Source organism: Cervus elaphus, chromosome 29 (assembly GCF_910594005.1).
Source record: "Cervus elaphus chromosome 29, mCerEla1.1, whole genome shotgun sequence".
Lineage (NCBI taxonomy): Eukaryota > Metazoa > Chordata > Mammalia > Artiodactyla > Cervidae > Cervus > Cervus elaphus.
The window spans coordinates 6,414,113-6,440,219 of record NC_057843.1 but is presented as its reverse complement, the minus strand read 5'-3'; the positions used below and the strand labels follow the sequence as shown (position 1 = coordinate 6,440,219).

Below are 26,107 nucleotides of genomic sequence, written 5' to 3'. Positions count from 1 at the left end.
TTAAATCTTTGATCCTTCTGGAATTTATTTTGGTACAAGAACTGAAGTAGGGTCTCAAGTTTCTTTCCAGATGGTAGCCACTACTTTTGGTCTTCTAATCTATAAAAGCTGGGTTAGAAGATCCTAAGGTGCCCTACGTATCAAAGCAGTAACTTGCAAACTTGCTCAATGCAAGACAGTAAGCATTTTTGTATTCTGGTTTTCAACAGAAATCATTTACTGTAAGTAGTAAACCATGTTTGTCTTAGCACAAACAGCACTATCTTAAAGCTAACTTCATTACATACCACTAAAAATGTTGACAAAGCAGTAATGACTATTTCTTGGGGAATAGCAAGAAGAAAGCTAAAGGACCTGTTTTGCCAATGCATAAGATATAGTCCTTTTAAAAATAAAACATCTGTAGAAATAAGCCATCTGTGTACACGTCATGCCAGAAAGAGCAGGTGATCTATAAACATTTGTAGGCATAAATGCCCAGGGTAAAGGTGACAGCTACTGTTCAGCTCAGTCCTGTTGCTTAATGGAAATGTGAGTCTAAGATCCCAAATCTCCCAAAATTTTAAGTGGAACCAGAATTCTAGATACTTTAAAAAATGTGAAAAGAAAAAAAAAAGAAAAAAAAAAAAAAAAGTGAAGTCTGAATTGTAAACATTGGCGGTGAATTCAAATGTTGAATTCAAAGAAAACATGTCTGTAGGTAAGATTCTGTCAAGGGTCACGGATTGGTTACTTCTATAAATTAGTGTATGCAAACGTAATAATGATATTTACTTGAGTTAGGGCTGTTGGTAAGTTTATGTATAGGCCTCCCAGCTAAGCATTATTTTCCCAGTTGTCTAGAAACCCTCGCCCTGTATGGAAACTCATCTAACTCCTTATCCTGTTGGACAGTCTCTGAAATCTAAACGGAATGTCTCTGGGCTCCTGGGCCTTTGTTCTTCAGGACTTGGCCCAACCCTCTCTTACCCTCATCTTGGGAGTCACCATAGCTAATAGAATACCGGCTCAGGAGCACAAATAGTGTTTCACATTAAAATGAAACAACTTTTAAGCAAAACTGCAATTCAGTCATATTCATGTGTTATTCTTCAATTCTCTATATTTCTGCAGTAAAGCTGAGACAGCTTATACAGAGAACAAACTAAAATACAAACAGAAAAAAGTTATGAAAAATTAACAGTGAGCTGATTTCAATAAATGAGCTGATGAGCTTATATTGAGAATCAGATCAGTTTGAATAGGGCTCAGTTTCTCTTTTTAAGCGAATTATTTTTTTAATTAAAAATTTTTTTCTATTTTTTGCCTATGCCATGCAGCATGTGGGATCTTAGTTCCCCAACTAGGCATCAAACCCAATCCCCCTGCAGTAGAAGCATGGAATCTTAACCACTGGGAGGTCCCAGGGATCTTTCTTCTGATCAGTTTGGTAACATCAGAACTGGCGTGTAAACTTTCAGTTTCCTCAGGTGTTAAAATCAGATTTTTCTTTTTCTGAACATTAAATGAGGCAATACATCCAAGACACCTCTCTTGGTGTTAAGAAAAATATTAGCTAAAAGTATGCATGATAACATGTATATATATTAATAATATAGTTGTCATAATAAGACTACCAGATCCACTTCTGAGATTCTTAACTCTCTAAGTGGAGAGGAAAACTAGTTATGTGGAAAATACAATAGAAATTCCTCCCACAGAGCTCTGGGGATACTCAATACTGGAGCTGTGTCCTTGACTTCAATACTAAATTTGGGAATTTGCACAAATTATTTAACTTTTTTTTAAAAGTATAGTTGATTTACAATATTGTATTAAGTTTTAGGTATACAGCATAGTGAATTCAGTTATTTTGCAGATCAAATTCCATTATAGGTTGTTATAAGATATTGGGTATGATTCCCTGTGCTATATGGTAAATTCTTGTTGCTTACAATTTTTACCTAGTTTGTTAATCCCATAACCCCTAATTTGTCATTTACCTCTTCGCTTTACCCTCTGGTAACCATAAATTAACCACTTAATCCCATATTATTTATCCACATATTTTGATCGCATATTCATGTGACTTACTGTAGTTTTAGTTGTCTTTAATTTCACAAAACATATTTGTTGAATGAAGTCTTTTGGGAATTGCCTTTTTCACTCAACACTGCCCTACTGTCGTGTCTGTAACCAGTTCATTCATGTTCATCGCCTTCTAACAGTCTATTGTGTGATAATACCACAATTGATCCACTCTTCCGTTGATGGATATTTAGGTTGTTCCTGGAGTTTTTGCTGTTACAAATGATGACACTGGTATAAAAATGGCTATACAGTTCTCCTGGCTTTCAAGCACAGCCCCCTCCAGTGATCTTGTCCTGTAAATCCCAGCTGACTCGGGCAGCCTCCTCAGCTGGGTTGTTTCACCAAGGCTTGAGCTCTGCTCTCCTGGATGGTGGTTGGGAAAGTTCTTCAGGCAGATGGACATGCTGAACCGGGGTTCACCCTGTGTGCTTCCTTTCTCTCACGTTATCACAGTCGGCTTTGCCTGTTAGCCAGTTCCTGAAAACAGCTGCTGCATATTTTTTTGTCCAGTTTTATAGCCGTTTAGGACAACAGCATACTGTTGAGGATGGTAACAATTACTATGCTGTGGCCAGACAGGGAAGTCTATTCATCTCCATTTTTTACTGAAAGTTTTAGTTTTGTTTTGGGCACTTAATCATTAAGACAGCTGGAGTTTATGTGCTCATATCAAAAGCCCCAGAGAAATTTCATTTAAAGATAATTGAAAGAATGTTCTTAGACGTTCTTCCAGATGCACAGTTAAATTATAAAGTAGACCACTGAAAACTACATTCTATACATGGTGTGAGGTAGAGGTAACAATTTATTCCCTTGTGGATAACCATTTCAACCCCAGTGTAAGAAGCTTAACTTATGATCTTAAACTCTTCACTTGGAAAGTGGAGGCAATGACATGTCACATATGAAAGACAGGTGTACACACATACACAGAGCCCTAGAGGATCTACAGTATAGCTGTCTTATTCTTCTGATTAAAGACTGATTTCAAGACTTTGAAACAAGATAACAATAAGTACCATTTATATTACTCTGACTACATGCCAGGAACTATTCTAAGCATTTCATGTATGTTAACTCATACAATCCTGATAAAAAGCCTATAGAATAGGCACTGTTATTTCCTTCATCTTACTAATGGGAAAACTGAGGCATGGAGAAGCATTGATACTTGCCAGGGTAACACAAGTAATTTGTAATGAAACAGGGATTCCAGTACAGACAAGTCCACTGTCTGCTATTCACATGAGCAGATTGTAAACATTCTGTTATGAGAATTAAGGAGCCCTCATCCCACTGCTGCTCAAATGCCCAAGGGCTGATCCACTTACAAAACTGAAACACACCAATCACAGTTATCAGCATTTCAAAATCTTAAAATTGAGATTGGCAAAGCAATTATTGAATTTAGCTTAGAAACAACCCTCCTATTAATCTCTAATCCCAGGGACAGTGCTTCTCCCAAATCATTCTCTCTTTTGTCCAATTTTCTTTTTTCAACAGATTCTAATGAATAATAAGCATTCTCATAGGGCTTGGTACTTCTAAAAGTGCTTTCCACATGGATGAATATTCACATACCCAATTACTGATCCATTAGCCGTCTGGCTCAGGTCATGCATTTGTCATGGTCTTCCATTGAATTAAAAGTGGATCAAAAAAAAAAAAAAAACCCCACACAGCTTGTCCAGAAATGATGATATATAGTCCTAGATCCCTGTAAAAGACTACAAGGAAATAAACGAGCTCACATTCACTCCGGGCTGGTGCTCTGTCACTTTTTCACGTTTTTCAGGCACAGCAGCTGAGAAGTGAAGCCACAACAGCTGAGACAGCTTCCCAGACCAACAGAGCCACTTACTGGAATGCTGGCAGCAGTACCTTCTCTGAGGTGTCATGGGTTGTGCTATGAGGTCCTACAGCCCACTTCTCACTTCCTTTTCTAGTTGATCTAGAAGATCGTAAAGACTTTCCTTAAATTTTTGTTTTTAATAGGCAATGGTATAGGAGAATACACTGCCAAGAGAGATATATGTTGCTGGGGTTGTGTTTTGTATTTGGTAAGTGACTTAAAAAAAGTGCTATACATAAGCAACCAGGGACAAAAATAAGTCTTTATGTTTCCTTCTTAGATATAAGCTCTGAGTATTCAAAGCAAATTCTAACCAACACTCAAGCATATACTCAACATATTGTTGCTGTTACTCAGTCACTGAGTTGTGTCCGACTCTCTGCAACATGGACTGCAGCATGCCAGGCTTCCCTGTCCTTCACTATCTCCCAGTGTTTGCTCAAACTCATGTCAGCTGAGTCAGTGATGCCATCCAGCCATCTCACCTGTCGCCCCCTTCTTCTCTTGCTCTGAATCCTTCCCAGCATCAGGGTCTTTTCTAATGAGCTGGCTCTTCAAATCAGGTGGCCAAAGTATTGGAGCTTTAGCTTCAGCTTCAGCATCAGTCCTTGCAACGAATACTCAGGGTTGATTTCCTTTAGGATTGACTCGTTTGATCTCCTTGCTGTCCAAGGGACTCTCAGGAGTTTTCTCCAGCACCATAGTTCTAAAGCACCAATACTACTGTTATCTTGCAAACAATGTGTGTGTTCTCAGTCACATCTGACTCTTTGCGACCACATGGACTGTAGTCCCATCAGGGTCCTCTGTCCATGGAATTTTCCAGGCAAGAATACTGGAGTGGGCTGCCATTTCCTTCTCCAGGGGGTCTTCCCAACCCAGGGATCGAACCTGCATCTCTTGTGTCTCTTGCACTCATAGGTGGATTCTTTACTGCTGCGCCACCTGGGAAGTCCCTTATAAACAATAAAATCAAGCAATTATTTCAAACATGCAGTGTTTAGATATATATAAAAAGGATTACAAGTACTAAAAAAAAAAAAAAAAACCCATGGATTAAAATACAATATTTTATTTATTTCTCACCTAAAAAACAAGCAACCCAGAATTAAGATATACATAAACTTCTCAAATTTACCCCTAATAAAATTTTGACTATTTATACAATTTCTACAGAAACATACAGTGTATCAAAATCTGCATAAATCAAATTTATAAAATGTGTAGAAATGCATAGTGATATTATCAACTTACAAAGCAAGGATATGGAATTATTTCCAAAACAGCCTACAGTAGAAAATAGTCATTATGGCAGCAGCTTCTGATGTTTTTCGTGTTTGGTAAGGTTTCTGATTTCAATATATAGTCATTTTTTATAGAGTATCTTAACGAATTGCACAAAATACCCATTTAAAATTTACATGCACAGTTTCTGTGCCACTGTTCTTAGGCCTATGCATAGTTAACAAGGTTATAATCTATTCAACAAGTAAAATGCGACCTACCTGCAAACACACAAGTATTAAATACCAATTCTCTTAGTTTCTTACTTATGGTTGATTTACTTTGCAATCATATAGGCAAAGAAATGTATTCCTTTTTAAAGATCCCTAGAGATGAATGAAAGCTCAAATGGTTGATCAGAGATCAGGAGCAAAATACAAATTGACGATTCAAAATTATAAATAAAACTCTTTAAGATGTTTAACTTTGACTCTCCAAATTTAAGAGCTAAGCTTGGAAGAAGCAAGTTTGTAGGCTTTTCTTTTTAAGTAAATGTAGGTGCTCTTTTCTGTTTTCTTTTTTAAGCTTTAGTGAAATATATTTTTCTCTAGTAGTAGTTGTGAATTCCTTCCATTGATCATGATAACAGGATCAGTCTTTAATTTACTTGCCATTCCCTGCCTCATTAATTTCCTTTTTATTTTTTATTTTTGCCTCTGATGGAGCATTTTAATCTTGTGGGGAATAAGAGAGTATTTAGATATTAAAATTAATTGACCACTTGCAGCATTTGGTTTTCCTCTTGTAGGTACTATCTCAATAAATGTGTAAATTCAAACAAGTCTTTTTTTCATTGGAAAAATACTAACAGAAATATGCTTCCTAAAAAAAAATAAGAAACACTAGGGAACTAACAGATAATTGAACAGAAAGGAGTTCATATTTGTTCATGAACTGTATTTTTCAATAGACTTTTTTTAAAATTTAAAGACTGTGCAGGGAATTTCATGAAGATATAAATGAAAGGTCCATTCACTCTTGACTTTATAAATTGCACAGCTTAGGTTATAACACACAGTAGTCTTATAAGGCTTAATCCAACAAGGGTTTGGAAATTCTCGCCTTGGTTAGAACAAACCTTTGATGTGTTTACAGTGGTGTTGTGTTATTTGTGTTACCCTCATTTCAAGGTTTCAAAACTGAGAAATATTTATAGTTTTCTAAAGTGACAGGTAATGGGGAAAAGCCAATCCTCAATGTCAGAGGACATTTTTTTCTCAAGTTAGTTAGGCCCTCCTCCCACCTTAGGAGTTGGGACCGACAGAGGGCAATGGAATACCAACAAGTAGAGGGGTTAATGCCGCATAAATCTTCAAACTCTACGGAATAGCCCTGGATGTTCCATCTTGTCATTTCTTTTTTGAGCCATACGGCATTCAATTTCAGAGCAAATGGCAGCAAGTAAATTCAGTCCTCAGGTAACGATTCCATCAATACCATCCTACAAATTGCATTCAAAGCTCCTGAAATAGTATACCAAGAAATGAAAGAGGCACTAAATGTGTTGAAATTCACCTTTCAAAAAAGCAGCATGACTGTGAAGGAAGGCCACCTTGGCTAATAACCTGTGGCAGTGCTTCAAAAAGATGTAAAATTAAATAAAGACACAACAGGTTGATAATCACCAAGTTACATAACAAAGTCTGGTTACTCCAGCCTTTTTTCAAGTGTGTTAAAAAAAAAAAATCAAACTGCCTTTCAGACCCCTGAGTGTAATCCCAAAGAAGACAACAATGCTTTTAACTCTGTTCTAAATAAAACTGAGCTAAATGCACAGATAACCAACATCATCTCAAACAAAACAAAAAAGATGTAAACATCTACGAAGTTTAAGGTAAAAGCAGTTTTGTAAACAGTAACTGCAGATGATCATGTTATTGTAAAAATCACAGTTTATCAATGTCCTCAGGCTCCCTGGGAGCCTCTGGGTTTGGAGCTATACAGGTAACAATAGTTGCAGCAGGTTTCAGGCGGTTTCAGTCCTGTATAAGTTTACGTGTCAGTAGGTAGGTTATTGATTTCTTTCATTCCTTCTAAACACTATGGATGTTATTTATCTCCCACTTTTGAGTCATTTTGCTGGAGTCACAGTCGGAGATGAACACTTGATGGAGGACCTCCGAGCGATCCAAGCACTTTCCGGAAGGAATGTGAGTCAGTCTGTGCAGGTTCTGGAAAATACAGGGAAACAGCGTTACACGTGAGCTCTGCACTATCACTGACATTAGACAGGTCACCTCCTGGCTTTCGTAAGAAGACAATTCAAGCAAATTGGTCAGGCGTGAACCAGCTTCACCTCAGACTCTGGGTTTCTCTTGTCAGTCTTCTACATCCTTTTGTTGTTCAGGCATGATGTACTGCGGGTACTTCCAATTCAACACATACAAACTTAAATTCATCATCTTCCCCTCCAGACCAGCTTCTCTAGTTCCTATCCAGCTAATCCAGCTGTCCTGAGCTTAGGACAGCGCAGTTCAGGCTGCGTGCCCTCCGTCCTTCCTTTGAGTCACCAGCTGAGCACGGACATTTGCAGGGGCTTGGGCTTGTACCCTTTCCCATCCCCACCTCCCTTGCCTTAATCGAGTCCTTGCCACCTGCTGGAGGTTCCTTCAATTCAGCTCTCAGAGTACAGTCCTCAGACTAGCTAAGATTGGGTCTGTAGGGTCGAAACAATTTCCTAATACAAAGACCCTAACTGCCTTTTCCACTGTATGGACATTTATACAGACAGTGCAAAAGCCGTGCTAGGTCAAAGAGCTGGGGCTGTAGCATCAATCAAGGGGTCACGTTCTCCATGGCCACAGACTCACAATTAAAAAGAAAAAAAGCCAGTTTCATTTGAGAATGTCCTTGATGAAGCAGTAAAACGTATTAGTTTTATTAAGTCTTGACCCTGAGAGACAGTAGGTAAGAATGGCCAGAACATGGGCGGTTGCTGGACTTGAGGGCTTAACGAGTGCTTTTTCTTGTCCTGTGACTTGAAAGGACAAATCGCAGTCAGATTACAATTATGCAAACTTGGGGCTGGGGAGACATTTTCCAGAAAATAAAGTGAGCCTGTCACTTCCATGGCGGGGGGGGGGGGGGGGGCAGACAATATAAAGCTGACAGTTATTTGTTGCCGTTGATAAAATCTAAGTTTTCAAGCAAAAATTTGAGTTTTGGAAAACTTGTATCCATCATCGAGAACGTGACAGCTTCACAAGATTAAAAGACTTTTCTGGTGAAAAGTGTTTATATTTGTGATTTCGGGGGCAGTGTATGATGAAATGTGCCATCATTTGGAAGATCTGCATGACTTAGTGAGTCAATATTTTCCAAATAAGCTGTGAAAGTGTGATGTTACAAAAGATCCACTCGGAGTTTAAGACAGACAAGTGGGTTTAATGCAAGAGGACAAAATGTTCACGGACAGGGATTCCAGATTCCACATTGCAAATAACTTTTAAGAAACTCCTGGTACTTCCCTGGTGGTACAGTGGGTAGGAATCTGCCTGCCAATGCAGGGGACACAGGTTTGATCCCTGACCTGGGAAGATCCCACATGTGGTGGAGAAACAACCGCTGGCAACTCCAGAAGTGCACCACAACTCCTGAAACCCGTGCTCTAGGGTCCGGGAGCCACCGCCATTTGAAGCCCGAGTACCTAGAACCTGTGCTCCGCGATGCATCACAACTAGAGAAGCCCCTACTCACAGCAACTAGAGAAAGCCTGGACACAGCTATGGAGACCCAGCACAGCTATAAATAAATGAATGAATAAAAAGAAACTACCACCTACACACTTGTGTAGCACAATTAGCTGAAAAGGCTATTAAATTATCCCTTGTTTTCAAACTGCATGTCTAGACAAGGCTGGATTTTCCTCGGATACTCAACTAGAACAACATTTCACATCAAACAAAATGCAGAAGCAGAGTAGGAATCTAGAGTTCTTCTATTAAACCAGACACTAAAGGCATTTGTGAAACTATAAAACAATGCCACTCTTCTCATTGTGGTGGGGAAAATAGCTATTTTTCATTAAAAGTGTTATTTATATTAACATGTAATACGGTTATGAGTGTTACTTTAACATGAATACATACATGAAGACTCATAACAGTTCTCAGGTTTAATTCCCAATTCAGAAACCCCATTAACTGTAAGCTGCATAACAAATCTCTCTGGGAGTGTATCAGCAGTTAGTAAGGATGTAGATGGGTCCAGAGGAGCAGAGTGAGAACTGCTGACTGAGCTGGTCTCCTGCTCACCAGTCCATACTTGACAATGTTTCCAGAATTATCTTCCTAAAAGTACCCACTGTTTCCTATCACTGTGATCCTCAGCTAATGTCGGTCACTCCCCAAAGACCATAAAAAGTTCCATGCTCTTTCCCATGGAGGACAACTTAGGGAACCAGAAAACACCCAGCTCCTAGAATTCTACACTAAGATGCTACGACTCTGCTCACTCGTTATCTCATTTATCCTCCATGAAAAGCCTTATTACACCTCAAGATCCCGTGCAGTGATACTTCCTACCTGAAACTCACCAGAAACAAAGCCTCCTATTAATCTCTCTTTCCCTATCCTATGGCACTTTATTTCTTTAATAGCTTGTTTTTTGTTTCTTATTTATTATTTTTGACTGTGCTGGGTCTTCCTTGCAGGGCGCCAGCTTTCTCTTCTCTAGTTGTGGTGAGCAGGGGCTACTCTCTAGTTGTGGTAAGCAGGCTTCTCATTGGGGTGGCTTGTCTTGTGGAGCACAGGCTCTCAGGTGCATGGGGTTCAGTCATTGCTACATCTGGGCTCAACAGTTGCGGCTCCCAGGCTCTGGAGCACAGGCTTTATTGCTGTGTGGCAGTGGGATCTTCCTGGATCAGGGATCAAACCTGTGTCTTCTGCATTGGCAGGCAGATTCTTTACCACTGAGTCACCAGGAAAGCCCCATTTTGCTTATTTTTATTTTTACATTTTTTTCCTTCTCTTCCATTATAGTATGATGGGCTTTAGCTATTTTTGGAAAGGCCTCAGTGAATATTTATTAATAGTGACATCTGATGCACAAACTGATATTCAGTGCTATGCCCTTTAAAATATGGTATCTAAAATATGTGCATTTCATTTTTTATCCATTCCTTCTCATATCATTTTGCATCTGTTAACCTTCTTTTACTAGTGAACTAATATTGTCCTTACTCACCCCTAGGCTTTACTGCTATTATTCATCTTTCTTTGTGGAAATAAATGCTCTGTTCTCTGGGAACTATATTAATCTTCTTCCTAACATCAGCAACTGACACAAACTTACCACTTCTTGGTAATTACCTATGCAACATATATAATTCCCATAACTGGGAACATTCAGCTAGACCATTAACATCGTCACTGCATGGCAAACAAGTGTTTTCTGGCAGGGAGGGCATGACAACAAATACAAGATGTGTAAAGAAAGTTAAGGGCTGCCAGCTTCTTTCAGTTTGGAGGAGCTTTTTCAACTTTTTGTTTCACAATAAATTGATTTACTTTAGCCAAGTCTAGACTTTGAAAATTATACAGAGGACCATTCGAATGTTGGAATCCTCAACTTGGCATACAACACTGAAAATTCACAGCTGAAATAGAACACTACTCCCACAGAGTCAAATCAAGAACTAAATGTGGCCTTTAAAACAAGCAACAGGCAACACGTATCCTGCATTTAACAAACAGCCAGGAGGAGAGGCTGTGAAGCCTGGAATCCAACACATCACCTGTTCATCTCTATCGCCACCTGCTGGACAGCAGGCAGCAATATTTTAAGTTAATAAACTAAACGAGCCATTCATTAAAACTATATATACATATGTATATATAAATGAGCCATTCATTAAAATTATATATATTATCATTTAGATTAAAAAGATCAGATTTTGATATTAGAACAATGGTGATGATTGCTTCAGGGAACACTGGTTTCCCTGTGTGGATGGATAAATGAGCAGTGGGTCTGCAGGGGCCCTGGGTGGTGCCCAAACGTGATGATACAGTACTAGAGAATAAAAGGGGCGCTCTGTTATCAAACGGTGATTCTCCAGTGATCAGGAAAATGAGAGGGAAATGCAAGCCAGTGAGAAAGCAGGTATTACGGTTTACATGTCTCAATTCCATATGGTAGGTGTTATTAAAATGAAACAGCATATATTTCAGAACTAAGATGCAGAATACCTTGAAGTACTGCCATTCCTTAAATTCATTCAGATTGCAGTGTGTAATCATAACTTTGGATCCATCAGGCCCCTTCGTCAAACACTGGTCGTACTGCATGAGTTGATTGGCTTCATTGATTCGGAAAAGCTATTTAAAAAAGAAAGAAACTCAACTCATATAATAAGACTCAATGATTACCCTATTTCTCTATCACATTTCTGTATGTTCAGAACTACAAGTCAGGACTACAAGTCAGGAACTACAAGACAGAACTACAAGACAGGAATTACTCATTTTGATGGTAGTGAAGACCACTTCTAACTATTAAAAGCTTATGTTCTTTAGCCTTTTAGATGCAGAATCAGTCGTTAAGATATTAATCACACCAACAGTGTAAGAAAATGAAAATGTGGAAACAGACCTGATAATGTATCACCATCTAAATTAGAGACAAGAAAAATACTCACATAGGAAAGGAAGAAAATATGTGGTTGCTGTTCTCAGTCATGTCTGACTCTTTGCAATCCCATGGACTGTAGTTTGCCAGGCTCCTTTGTCCATGGGATTTCCCAGGCAAGAATACTGGAGTGGGTTGCCATTTCCTCCTCCAGGGGATCTTCCCAACCCAGAGAACGAACCCTCGTCTCCTGCGTTACAGGTGGATTTTTTACCATCTGAACCACCTGGGAACACGACTGGCAATAGCATCCCAGCTTCTTGGAGGGAATATGTGGAAAACTGAACGATATCTGAACAAATAAAACTGTTAGGGAGTGAGGCTTACACAATTATACACTCAAGCAAGAATATATTCTAGTCTCTTATATGAGACACAAATTCTAGATTGCAGTTGCTTACGTAAAAACCAATACTGCTCTTATCCCCTCGTTTAAGCAAATGCTTCAGCACTGTTGGTTTTCCACAGAATGTTTTACTTTATCAAACAATCACAGTTACCAAACTGAAAACCAGGCTAAACCCCGTGCTGCATCAGCTCGTTGGCTCCCAGGGCACACCAACCGCCTCTGGAAGCCTGGAGCCAGCTGTGTACCTGATTCCCGCCCATCCTGTGGCAGGGGCCCAGCTCCACAAAGCCTCCATTGGTCTTCCCCATGCTGTCGATGCAGTACGCAGTTTCAAAGCCTCTGATCTGAAAAACATGAACGAAGGATCACAGGCGGGTAACGGTTCAGATTTCGATAAGCTCTAGCAGGAGGTCAGAGAACTCTGTCTTGAGGCCGAGGTCCACGTGGACGGTGGGGTATGTGCAGCCTCGTACCGACTATCCTGTCAGGCCTCTGGGAGCACAGAGCTACAGTCATCTCTCAAACCACTTATGATCTGTTTTTTTTTTTCTTTTCCTACTTATCATATTTATTTGTGAAGCAATTTTGTTACATGCATGGGTTTCCTGTTGTTCCTAGATTTATAAGATTGTTTATACATGACTTGAAAAGCCACTAGTTAGGACTTCCCTAACCAGTGTCTGTACAGTGGACAGAAGTCCACCTGCCTATTCTGGGGACAGAGGTTTGATCCCTGGTCCGGAAAGATTCCACATGCTGAGGAGCAACAAGACCAGTGCTCCACAACAAGAGAAGCCACTGCAATGAGAAGCCCGTGCACCACACCTAGAGAGTTGCCCCCGTGGGCTGCAACTGGAGAAAAGCAACCAAGACCCAGCCCAGCCAAAAAATAATAATGATAACAATTAATTAATTAATTTTAAAAGCCACTGGTTAGATAACGTGAAACCACTTATGGTCTGAAAGTCAACACTGGAAGGGGCTCATTTCAGTGAAGGACCTTGACCTATAAATTTATATAAAAGACAACAGAAGAAACAAATAAAAAAATACCATTAGTACCATTTCAGACTCATGAGAAGCAGAGAGAGCAAAGGGACCTGACTACAGTGGTCACAGACACTGGCCCGAAGTATCTAGACCATCAGTAAACCTGGGAAGTAAGGCTCTCACTTCTGACAGCTATATCCAGGGGCTGGGGTTCATGGCGGGGCATAGGGGTAGCTGTGACCAGCAGGCCGGCCATTGAGGCTCCTCTCTGACTATGGATGTTGTAAGTAATAATAAATAACGTGTGTCCTCAGTCGTGTCTGACTCCTTGAGACCCCATAGTCTGTAGCCCGCCACGCTCCTCTGTCCATGGGATTCTCCAGGCAAGAATACTGGAGTGGGTTGCCATTTCCTCCCCCAGGGTATCTTTCCCACCCAGGGATCAAACCCGGGTTTCCAGCATCTCCAGCTTTGGCAGGTGGATTCTTTACCACTGAGTCAAATGGGGGGAGTCAAGATATAGCTGAAAAATTAAATAATACAGACCACCTATGGAAAAACTGTACATGTTGTAAGTACGTGGCAAACACGTGCTTCCATCTCTGGAATGCATGTTTTGTACAAAAACAATCTTCCCTTTTTGGAAATACTACTACAGATTTATAACTTGATTAGAGATCAGTATTGGCGTCCACTGGCAGCTGGATGTGCTCGTCGGGGCTCTGGGACAGAGGTCTGGGTTAAAGGTGGACATCTGAGAGCCAAGCTCACCAAGAGAATTCATCCCTTCCACACAGAAGGCTCTAGGCTAGTGAGGAATTCTTGAGAGCAAAAGATAACCAAACCAAAATGCAGTCTGGGCTTTCAGGGGTTCTGGTCCAGTTGGGAGTTAAACATAGCTCATCAAAATAGAAGACAGAAATATGGGATAGGGAACTGTTAGGACAGAGGAGCAGAGAGAGAGAGAGCACATCCTGCTACCCAAACTACTGACCTCTTACCCACAGGGCCAGGTCCCTTCGCTCTATCTGCTTCTCTAAGTGCTGGGGCTCCTCAGGGAAAGATCCAGCCTCTTACCTCTGCATTCTTCTCATTCAGTCCCGTGAAACATGCTGCTGGCTCCAAATATACGTTACATCCTTGGATCTACATGTAGCCTCTTTTCTGGGCCTGAGGTCTCCTGGACAGCCCAGTGGGGTGTCTACCAGGCCATGAGTGCCCTCCTGACCCCTCCCCATGCACCCTCACTGGCAACTTCCTCACTGTGGCTGCCACCTAATTTGCTGGGCAAATTATTGGGTTTGGCCAAAAAGTTCATTCGGGGTTTTCTGTGACGGTGCATGGAAAACCCAAACGAACTTTTTGGCCAAACCAATAAAACCAGACTAGCTGTCTGCCTGGCCCACACCCTCCACTCATTTGCCTTGTTTTCCACCAGACTTTCCCACTTCAAACTCTTCTCTCTTCCCCAACACTTCCGTCTCGCTCTGCTTTCGCCTCCTCAGTCTCCAAACACACACACGACCACCCAGCTGACACTTACTTCTCCCCAGTCGACATTTTTGGGCGGCAGAGGGTAGTGTGAGGTGATGTCATAAGCTATTTCTTCCATGAACCATTTGAAACTCTTACAGTTGTGATCTTCTCGAAACTTCTTCAGCTCTGATATATCCCCATATGCTAAGGCCTTCGATTCAGGGCGACTGGCATAGAAATAGTCTTTGTACTCATCCCACCAGACCTCCACAACTCTAACATAATTCTGGGGAAAAAAAGAAATTAACATTATTGTAAAAAAATAAAAATATCTGTACTATCATAAACAATCTCTCCCTGACATATGAAATATGACAAACTTGTTTCAGGAGGACTGTATATTTAATTAAGTGCGTGCAAGCGAGCTCATGACCCTGACATGTCACTGTCATGAGTGTTCAACCAAAGAGTGGTGGACACAGAATCTGGTGTCACTGCACTGAAGGTCACATGTGCATGCATGCTCAGTTGCTCAGTCGTGTCTGATTCTTTGTGAACCCATGGACAGTAGCCCACCAGGCTCCTCTATCCATGAGATTCTCCAGGCAAGAACACTGGAGTGGGTTGCCATTTCCATCTCTAGGGGATCTTCCCGTTGTAGGGATTAAACCTGCGTTTCCTGCATTGGCAGGCAGGTTCTTTACCACCGCACCACCTGGGAAGCCCTAAAAATGTTACATGCTCTAAGATAATATGTTCTCTCCTGCTGATGAAGCTGAGTGAAGAAAGCTTCTTGAGAAGCTGGCTGGAACCACCCCCACCACCTCACCCTGTCCCCTGCCCCTGCCCAGAACAATCTCCTCTCTGAGCACCACACTGTTGGCACATGCAGAAACCACGGGGATAAACAACAGCTCTGCTCACTCAGACACAGTCCTGCAGGCTCCTCTGCCTGTCTGGTAACAGCTATACCTGAACCACTTCACTGTAGCCCAGAATGAGGTGGATATTTCCCCCTCCCCACGCCCCAGTGGTGCATCCTGAAAAGCAACCAAAGAACAATCAAGTAAGTTGACATGTGATAAGTAAGACCTAACTTCTCCTGTTTTACTGAATGCAGGTGTGAATGGAAGCAATGGATGTAGTAGAGACCCAGCGAGGTCCTCGCACTTGGACATCACCTGGCGGTAAAGTTTATAAAGGACTCGGGAGTCCATCTTTTTGGCTGGGTGGCCACAATGTTTCTGCTGCTACTACTCATCTCTGCTGCTGCAGTGAGAAGGCAGCACAGGCAACATGCAAAGCAACAGCAGGCCTCCTTCCAACGTAACTTTTAGTTTAGTAACTTTAGTTACTAAAATGGGCTGCATTGGGCCCACTGGCCACAGTGACTGACCATTCTACATCAGAAGCAGGAATATCTAATATTCAGATAAAATGTTTTCTGGGCTACAAGGTAACTATCATAGGGTGAGTGCCTGGCCATGGGCATGTCGCTGCAAAAACCTGTGGGCTCAAAAAGTTCTAAGTGGCAGCCTCCTAAAAGAGCACAATATTACTGCTAAATATTTTGAATTCTTACAAATGCATCCCAAGTTAGACACACTCCGTGTCTTCTAGGTACTCATGAACATGAAGAATTCAGGGCACATGTGTAAGGTTAAAGTAACAAAAAGGAGGAGCATTTAGTTATTTGGGATGGGGGACAGGGCTGGCTTGGTTTGAAGGAGTGGTTAGTGAGCTGGGGTCGGGACTTGCAGCAAAGGGCAACACAGCTACGGGACAACCACGGTGTGTGTGGAGCCCTGAAGGGGATCTGTTACCACCTCCGGATGCAGGATTCACCGAGAGAAAAGCTGCCTCCGTTTCTCCATTTAAAGTGAAAAGTGTGTTAGTGGCTCCAGTTACGTCTGACTCTGCGACTCCAAAGACTGTGTAGCCCGCCAGGCTCCTCTGTCCATGGGATTTCCCAGGCAAAAATACTGGAGTGGGTTGCCATTTCCTTCTCCAGGAGATCTTCCCGACCCAGGGACTGAACCTGCCTCTCCTCCAGTGCAAGCAGACTCTCTACTGTCTAAGCCACCAGGGAAACTCCTTCGGATAATAAGTTAATCTGTGTGAAGCATTTAGATTTTTGTACACACTCAGCTCTCACGAAGTGCCGGCTCTCAGTGATACCAGTGTCATTTTCAGGGACTTTGCATATCACCTCTCAGCTGACAGCCATCTGCATAGAAGGGTCTATGCAGGCAGTGGACGTCAGATTCAGTTTTCAAGGGAATAACCCTGACGGGGAGTGGAGATGGCCTGAGGGGGGGTACTGAGGGGGTGGGTGAGCACCCATGGGAGGGCTGAGGGCCTTTGCTGGGCAAGGAGAGACTGGAACAGGGGCCGTGTGGGAGGTGGGAGGTGGTGAAGGGACTGCCTGCCTTCTTATCTCACCTCGTGGGCCCAGGGGTCACAGAAAAAGGAACCATCCTTAAGGAAAAGTTAAAGGCTCAGCTCTGACAGTGCTCAGACGTTTTGTCTGAGGTCCACCTAAGATGAGGTTCTAGGGAATTCCCTGGAGGACCGGTGGTTAGAGCTCTATGCTTTCACTGTTCGATCTCTGGTTGGGGAATTAAGATCCCATAAGCCCTGCGGTGCAGTTAAAAAAAAAAAAATTAAGAGAGGAGGAGGGTTCTGGGCAACAGCCGATGAGAGAAGTTTGCAGTTCAGAGAAGACCACTGGCTGGAGAAACAGCCCTGGAGGCTGGCGGGGACACACGGAAGCAGAGGAAGGAGGTGCTGGCGATGGCTGCATTTGCTGGGCTTTGAGAAGACCCACAGTTAACCTGACAGTGATGGGTGTTTCTGTCTCATCTCTCTCTGTTCCTTGTAGCACAGGCTTTCCTGAACTGACCTGACTTCATGAATTCCTGGTGACTGTGGGGCTGATTCCAAGGGCAGCTTCTCTTCCTGCGAGGCCGTCAGGCCTGGTGTTAACTGGAAACTCTGTCTAACAAGGCTCCGTGATGGTCATTCTTAAGATAATCTGGCCAGTCACAGGGCTGTGTTGGTTCTCATGGCCTCGTTTCTGCTTCAGTTATCTATTCCCTTTGGGGAACAGTTCTGAGTTGCAGCTGTAGCCAGAAATAGACTTCCTTCTGCTTTTGACTTGGTTAAGGGCTTTGGATGCTCTTATGGAGGCCACTCAGCTCCTACGTTGCTCCATCAAGGAGTAAGGCCCTGGTCCTGCCAGAGGCGGGGCCTGTAGACTCCAGGGTGAAACTCTCCTAGTTTGTCCCTCATTTGGGGGACAAAAGATACTAAACTATTTTTAAAAAATTTTTTACTGTTATTTTTACTTTTTGTTTTTGTTTTTTTTGTTTACTGTTATTTTTAAACTTTTAATTTTGTATTGGGCTGTAGCTGATTGACAGTGTTGGGATAGTCAACAGAGAGGGCACTCAGCCATACAAAAGATGCTGAACTTTTACAAGCACTGTTCAAAACTTTGATTTTGTTTACTACACAACCTCCTATTATAATCACTTTACTTTTTAAAAATCAGACAAAAACAGTATTTTACTGATGTGTGAATAATAGAAATGGGTATTTTCTTTCCAACTATTTTCCTATAGTGTTAGCTTTTAAAAATTAATTTGAGGTATCTTTACAGAAAATACTCAATATAGGAATGATAATCAGAGTAGGATACAAGGAATAATCTTAAACAGTAAGAAGTTTCACAAATAAGTCTAGCCTAAGTTAAAAGTGACACCCAGCGTGACAGCTTCAAAGGTGTCACCCAGCCATCAAGTTGACATTAAGTGACCATGTGGCACGTACGTGTCAGCTCCCCGCCTCCCCACTTTTAACCAAAAGACTCACCTTTAGGGTAGGAGAAGACCCAACGTAGACAGGTGGAGGATTCCCCTGCCAGCCCTCAAGACGGTAGATGTGCCCGACACGGGAACAAGGGACAAAGAGCAGCTTGCCCCCACACTGCCAGATCTGTCAGGAAAGACACATGTGCAGCTGTTTCAAATGCCAGCTCTGTCTTACGAAACCTAAACTAGATTGTGTTCACTGGGAATTTACACACCAAACGGATCCTGCAATGACTTCCTGTTTCTCGAGCTCACAAACTAACAGAGAGGCTGCTGGGGAACACAGGTGTGCCCGGGCCCCAGGACCCCTCCCTGAGTTCCTGCAGCAGCCGATTCGCCCCCAAGGTGACCTGCAGAGCCACACAGACCTCCCAGTCCTCACACCCTGTAACCCCCCTCCCCGCTCCACCAGCTAACACGGCTCCCACGGGGGCGTGTTCTGATCAAGGCCTCACCAGTTCCGGCACCTCTGCTCCCCTCTGCCCTCACTGCCCTATTTATAGTAGGAGATTATGCTGCTCAAGGGCAGCCGGGGGTCATGCCCTCCCCCTCAGGCTCTCTGATGGTTCCCACTGCCTGCTGGATTAGCAACAGTGTAATAGCAGTGGAGGCTCCTCACTGTGGCCCTAAAATCCCTGCCCACATGGTCTTCCCCGTCATCTGGGTCTGATTCACACAATGGCTTCTGCCACCGGTCCTGTCTCCTGAACTCTCATATCCCTGCCCTGTGCCTTTTCCCCCAACCAATCTCACGCCCATCTTCCTAGTTTTGCCTTGAACACTTCCTCCAGCAGGATCCCACCAACTGCTCCTTTATCTCATCAGCTGAATGTGGGTCCATCTTCTAATTGTGTTACGAGTTTAAGTAGAATTCCCATCTCTTATCGACTGTAAGTTCCTTGACAGCGAGGACTGGGTTTCTCCTCTCATCCCTCACGGTGCTGAGCTCCAGACATTCAAGACAAGTTGAACACTTATCTGTTCAACTCAAACCGGAACACCACTCTCTTTCTTTGGGGAAGAGGGTGGGGAGCTGCAGCTCCCGTGTCAGTGTGAGGACGCACAGTCCCTGCTGGGGTCTGCCTCTGTCCTGAAGCCTCCTGTCCTACAGGGAGGGAAGGCAGCTTCAGCAGCTGACGGTCAAATGGGACCCTGGCACCTGCTCATTCCCCCAGGGGCCCTGATAACAAAAGGCTCCGGTATGGAAAGCCTTTGGGGGAGGGCTGGGGGATGGGAGAGGAGCTATTTTTATTCTGGTGGCTTGCTGGCCTCCGTTTTCAGCTGAGCCATGTACATATGTAGTTGGAGCTTGCATTTTTTCCCCAAAAGGCAAGTATGTTTGCTAGTCATTCCTTATAATTTAGAGAAATGCATTAAACAGTCCCCCCTAAACCCTGAAAGAAACCAGCCTTGTCTGATAGTCAAAAGAATCAGTAACTGCTTGGAAAAATTTCAGTTGTTTAAATGAAATGTTACCTTGTATGAGATCTCAAAGTTTTCACCACCCCAAATCTGGAGGCCTGGATCATAGAGACCCAGTTCAAAGAAGAAGTCTCTTTCGATGGCAAATAACCCTCCAGCCATGGCTGGAGACCTAAGGGAAAGAAATGCTGAAACAACTTTGAAAGACAAACGCCCAAGACCCCTTCAACCACAGACAACAAGGCTTTTTGCAATACAGCTAAGTAATGCGTAGAAGAGACAAAACTGATGGCCAAACATTAAGGAATTATAAAGCCTTCACCAAACAATTCTGTTCATAACTCCTTATGAATTCACTACAATTTTTAACTGAAATGGTATTATTATATATTTCATCACAAATTAGAGTATTACATCATTTCGCCATTAGAGGGCATCTTAGTTCCTTGGTTGACTTAAAAATTAAGCCTTGTGAGTTAAAAAAGAATTTTCGCTTTCACACCTCAAAAGGACTGAGCCATAAGCCGTGGTTGGCTAAATGTTCCCGCAATGATTTATGAGTCATTCTAAGATGAGTGAAACCATACACCATGGAAGTAGTATCTCATTTTTTAAACTTTATAGCTCAGGGGTTTGCCAAATAAGGGTGTAGCTCATGGGAGGACAGCCTGGGTTCATTCTGAGTTTGCAAATGTGGCACAGAGTGACACAGGAGAATGAGACAGTTATTTACTGTGTCAGGATGCACGGATGCCAAAGGGTGACTCATGGGCCTTCTTAAGTGGGATACTGAACTGGGTACTTTTTCAGGACAAGAGAAAAAAAAAAAAAAAGACTTGGTAGCTTTCCACAGTGAGCCCCTCCCACCATCAGGAGACGTTAGAGGAGAATAATTTTCATCCTGTTCCCTTGGGAACAAAGGATTATCGCTGCATATGACTCAGGTGGGTCCCTCCATCAGAGCCTCTTCATCAGCACACCTAATATCAATCTATCGACAACTCCCGCTGATTCCACCGTCAACTCACACAGTGAGTTCACATCGTGAGCCCACTTCTTCCCAGCCTCACTGCCGCCACCCTAGACCACGGACGAGCCCTGCCCGTGTCCTCTTTCCTGCCCCATCTGAGCTCCTCAGGCAGCTGGGTAATGCTGCCCTGCTCTGCCGACCCCCTCCTGCCCCAGGGCCAGTCTCCTGCACGTCCTCCCTTCCCGCTGCTCACAGGGCTGGCCCCTCACCCCTCAGGGCCGGCCTCAGGAACACCTTCTGGGCTGCCCTTCTCACCACTCGTCCTACTTGCTGCTCTAGAGTCACTCCTGTAGTGAACTGTTTAATTTCTGTCTCGCCTGCTGCGTGGTAAGTGCCACGAGGGAACACGGCTCATTAAAGGGAAATGTCATCACATCAGGGGAAAGTCATCCTCTCAAAGGCTTTTCTTCTCCAAGTACGCGGCTGAACTCACTAAATAGCACTGGTGCATTTTCAGTTATATTTTCATACCACGTTTATTTAACTGTCATTTAACATTATTATGACTATGCCCTTTTGATCTTTAAACATATTCCCACTTATCTCAGTACATATTTGAAAAACGTATCTTCATGTGAAAGCCAGTGAGTTATTTAAAGGGAAACCTTCCTTAAATTTTTCTAGCACATTTTAAAAAATTCTCTTTACTAGCCCATGGGTTTGGCGGGAATATTCCTGTAGTCACCACCCCTTATTTTTTCCCTCTCAGAATTCTTTGAGAGTCAGGTTAAGCAGATCAGTGGCAGGCTCTTGGACAATTTTGGGGGTGGGGGGGAACCTCAAACGGAAATTTGGAAAATGTCACATAAAGCTGAAAGGTTGTATAATTTCCTTATGTTTGCCATTTCAGTCTCCTGGTATCACGACATGCCCAGACCCCACCAGCTTTTTGCATGACATCAGACACTGTCCCCAAACTGAGTTCAAGCATCATCAGTAACATAACAGGAAGAGAGAGACCAAAAGCAGAACCATAAGATCAGAAAAATAAAATTAGACACATTTAGAAACCTACACTAGCATCTAACTAAACAATTCATTTGGGGCCAGTCTAAAAGATGGTAAAAATGTTCCAGTAAAAAAGACCAAAAAGAGAGAAGAGCATAAATTGTTCTATTTGAAGAGGCACAAGAAGGGAGAAAGGAAGATTCTGGAATAATGTCCCTTTTAATCAAATGCTCTTCTGAAAATGAAGTCTTATGACTTCAGTTATAGCAATCTTGTGTAACATTTCCCAAAGTCATGTATTTTTATTCATCAAATTTAACTGGCATAAAATTAGTATATAAAACAAAAGAAAGAAAAAAAAATCTTGTTACTGCCTTTTGTTGTTAACACTACCCTCCAAGGCATCAAAGTAGACACAAAACTTGGATGGTAAGTAAAATTTACACATTTTAAACTTATAGAATGATATTATTGTCAAAAGAACAAATTTCCATGTCTAGTCCACTTCCCAGGTGGGCTCAGTGGTAAAGAACTGCCAATGCAGGAGAGATGGGTTCGATTCCTCGGTCAGGACAATCCCTGGAGGAGGAAATAGCAACCTATTCCAGTACTCTTGCCTGGGGAATCCCACGGACAGTGGGGCCTGGCCAGCTACAGTCCATGGGATCGAAAAGTCAGACAGGACTTAGCACTAAACAAAAGAACAAAAACCTATTAGAAGACTGCAAAGCTTTTCCTTTTTTTCACCTGTATTTGGAACTGATATCATAAAACATGCCCACCCTCCAAGTCTACCCCCAAATGGAGCTTGCTTTTAAGAAGAAAGCAACCACAAAGATGAAAGGGTGAATTTAAACCCCTGAAACAGCAAAGAAAGAAATCCTTTCAGAGTCTGAGACAGCATCTACAGTGTTAATTATATATATATATATATATATATATACATATACATATATATATATATTTAGCTTGGCAAGAGGTTAATAGGTTAGCAGCGACTGGAGAAGAGAAAACAAGGTAAGTGATTTAGTGATTACCGATATGGTTCAGTTTTTGTCTTTCTCAGTCTCTTCTCTCGGGGCGTCAGAGGCACCCGTTTCCAGAGCATACTCCAGTCCCACGCTCCTCGGGCATACCCATCTTCGTCACCACCCCCTTGGGGCACAATTTCATATGTGTTGCCATTTATGACATCTATGATCGGCACAGTGCAAATGGTTCTGTGTTGTGTTGTTGATGGATGGCAGCGAAGATGAAATGCAAGGGCGTGTGGGGACCCACGTGTTTACACCAGGACATGGGGAAGGAAGAAAAAAAAGTACTTAGAAACATTCCACGTTAAGAAGAGGAAGTAGTGAGCTTTACCGATAAGGTTCAGTTTTATGTTTTCTTTTGGCCTTTTCCTTGTGACTCAGGGGGATTCGCTTCCATAGCAAACTCCAGTCCCAGGCCCCTCTGGCAAAACCATCTTCATCCCCACCTTGCTGAGGCTCAATGGAATAGTCATTCCCATCTATGTAATCTATTAGAGGCACAGTGCATGTGGTTCTGAAACATTTACAGAAAATGAAAAAGCATTTAAGAAACCCAACACTTACTAGTTGAGCGGGTCTAACTGTATTATCTCTTGTTATTCTGGGTTGCTCTATTTTTTCCCCCCACTAAGGGACCTTAGGGCTTCCCTAATGGCTCAGACAGTAAAGAATCCACCTGCAATGCAGCAGATGCAGGTTTGACCCCTGGATCAGGAAGATCCCCTGGAGAAGGAAATGGCAACCCACTCCAGTATCCTTGCCTGCAGAATCCCATGGACAGAGAAGCCTGGAAGGCTACATTCCATGGGGTTGCAAAACAGTCAGACACAATTTAGCAAGTAAGCAGCAGCAGAGGACATTAATATCCAATGGGAGATAGACTGAACGAATGCCTTGAAAAGTCAAGGAGGCTGTTTTCATAATAAAAGGGGAGAGGGGACATCCCTGGGCTCACAGACAAATGTTGGGGACAAAGAGCCGTGTCCTTGAACTTAGCAGCGTTTCCTCATTTTCACTCTGGTCCTACAGGCACCCTCTCTTGGTAACTTCATATTATTTACCAGGTTTCCCTGCCCATTTTTTTCCCTACTTGGCCCTCCATTCAAAGTGTGTGTGTGTGTGTGTGTGTGTGTGTGTGTGTGTGAATTCCCTGGTGGTCCTGTGGTTAAGGCGTCAAGCTCCCAAAGCAGGGGGCACGGGTTCGATCCTTGGTTGGGGAACTATCAGGAAACTAAGAGCCCACCTGCCTCATAAGGCCTGGCCTAAGACATAAAACAAATATAAATAAATAAAGATTACAGTTTCTTAAAAAAAGAAAAAAGATGAGTGGGTGTGTGTAGAAAGATAATACCTGCAACACTTTCAGCAGTGCTCCCAACTTTTTGCTGCTTTTTACTTCTTTGGTTTCTGTACATTTACTCAATCTTCTATCCTACTTCTTTTATTGCAAAAAATTAGCTTTTATCACACACACACACATACAAAATCCCTCAAAACCTGCTGAATAGCATAAATAGTGGCCTGAGAATTTGGAGCAAAAAAAAAAAAAACCTTTTTTCTGGGCTTCATAAAAATGCTAGTGCTATATGACTAATTAGGTATAGTGCCAACTCTGCTAAGATAATTGGTACACTGCTTGTTCTGGTGTTCATTTCATCAGGAAGGGTTTTAAAAGGCATCTCCTAAAATGGAGATTACAGTTTTTTACACCCATGGTTAAGGTGCGTTTTAGATGTTTAGAAACCAAAGAGAAGGGGAAAATCCTTGGGGTTCAGACTTTCGACACAGGGGCTTTATTCCCTCCTGTGGACTCCTGAGGCCAGTGGAGGGTCAGGAGGATGACCTCACTCACCCTGCCCACACCCCAGAGGACAGCCCACTCTCACCAGGAGAGGGGAAGGCTGGTTATCTCTCCTCGTGAGAGTCTCGTGATGCTTGGATTTCTAAGTATGCAGGGGAAGGTGTCCCAGAGGGATCTCAGGTGGATTCTTTATAAACTGTTGGAGCTGGGGCAAGTTCATGAATTTCTCTCAGTCTCAGCATCCTCTTTAGTTAAAGAGAGGTAGTAATATCTATTTTGCGAGGTTGCAGTGAGGATAGAATCAGACAGCACGTAGAGCTAGATCATTGTTGACAGATCCTGGGATGATACAGTCCTCTGAAAGGTCTTCCTCTGACTCAGGCCACAGACACAGGGACATGTCTTATTTACTTCTTAAAATTTCCATTTTAATTAATTTATTTGTTTTTGGCCGCTGTGGGATCTTAGTTCCCCGACCAGGGACAGAACCCACGTACCCGGCATTGGAAGTGTGGAGTCTTAACCACTAGACTGCCAAGGAAGTCCCCCTTTATTTTTTTCTAGATTCTGAAATAGTAAGGAGTCTGGACTGAAAGCAGGGAAGGCTTTGGGAACCAGAAGACTGGTACTGCTGTTAACAGTTTCAGATCTGCTGTAAACTGAATGGTGATCACTACGTTCCCAAGGGACAGCTGTCCACTTCTAAGCTTTACAGGTCATGTGGAAATCCAAGGCTGTGACACATGACAGCTGGCCCATACTATGTAAAATAATCATTTCCAAGGTCAGACAAAAACCAATGGGCATAATTTCAAAGCATGCTCCTTCAAGTCTTCAGAATGTTACCACAGTGTGGAGGGGGCAGTTAACATTACTCTCAGAGCAAACTTGCGGAGCTGGAGGAAGTCTCTTTACTGACCCAACCATAAGGAGATTCTAAATGAGATGTCCTGGGCTTATTCCAAGTGTCTAACTGCCTGCATGTGACTCAGTCCCACGTTTCTGCCAAGCTCCACTCAGGGAAACAACTAGCTAGAAAATCATACTCAACACACAACTTGATACACTGAATGGAAATGAAATCAGGATGGGAATATTATTTGTCCTTCTAGGATGAGGTTTACTGTTCAACCAGGAAGGGAAATAAAAGCAAGGTAATGTTACCTGTCCTTAGATATGGGAGCTACAAGTGGTGCATACCAGTTAACCGCCACCTCACAGTGGGCATCGAGGTATATCAAAACCTTAAAAAATAAAGAGGCAGGGTGAAAAAAAACTTACCTACAGGACGTCATCTATCACATACAATTTTAAACCAGATGCTAAGATAAACTGGCCATAGAGTCAATTTT

The 26,107-nt window shown here is 42.6% G+C and overlaps 1 protein-coding gene across 2 annotated transcripts in view; it reads right to left on the bottom strand.

Annotated features, from left to right (window-relative positions):
- Positions 1 to 4,978: 4,978 nt before the first annotated feature.
- Positions 4,979 to 26,107, bottom strand: part of GALNT7 (polypeptide N-acetylgalactosaminyltransferase 7) — a 133,628-nt gene continuing 112,499 nt past the window's right edge. Inside the window, exons 5-12 of one of the 2 annotated variants that reach the window (XM_043890726.1) lie at positions 25,920 to 25,999; positions 23,286 to 23,468; positions 19,997 to 20,114; positions 18,522 to 18,644; positions 14,716 to 14,934; positions 12,428 to 12,526; positions 11,395 to 11,523; positions 4,979 to 7,377 (exon numbers count right to left, since the gene is read on the bottom strand). In XM_043890726.1, coding sequence (XP_043746661.1) covers positions 7,240 to 7,377; positions 11,395 to 11,523; positions 12,428 to 12,526; positions 14,716 to 14,934; positions 18,522 to 18,644; positions 19,997 to 20,114; positions 23,286 to 23,468; positions 25,920 to 25,999 — 1,089 coding nt within the window. In that variant the 3' untranslated portion in view covers positions 4,979 to 7,239. Of the gene's footprint in view, positions 7,378 to 11,394; positions 11,524 to 12,427; positions 12,527 to 14,715; positions 14,935 to 18,521; positions 18,645 to 19,996; positions 20,115 to 22,957; positions 23,141 to 23,285; positions 23,469 to 25,919; positions 26,000 to 26,107 lie in introns of both variants that reach the window. The other variant, XM_043890725.1, reaches the window with a different exon arrangement.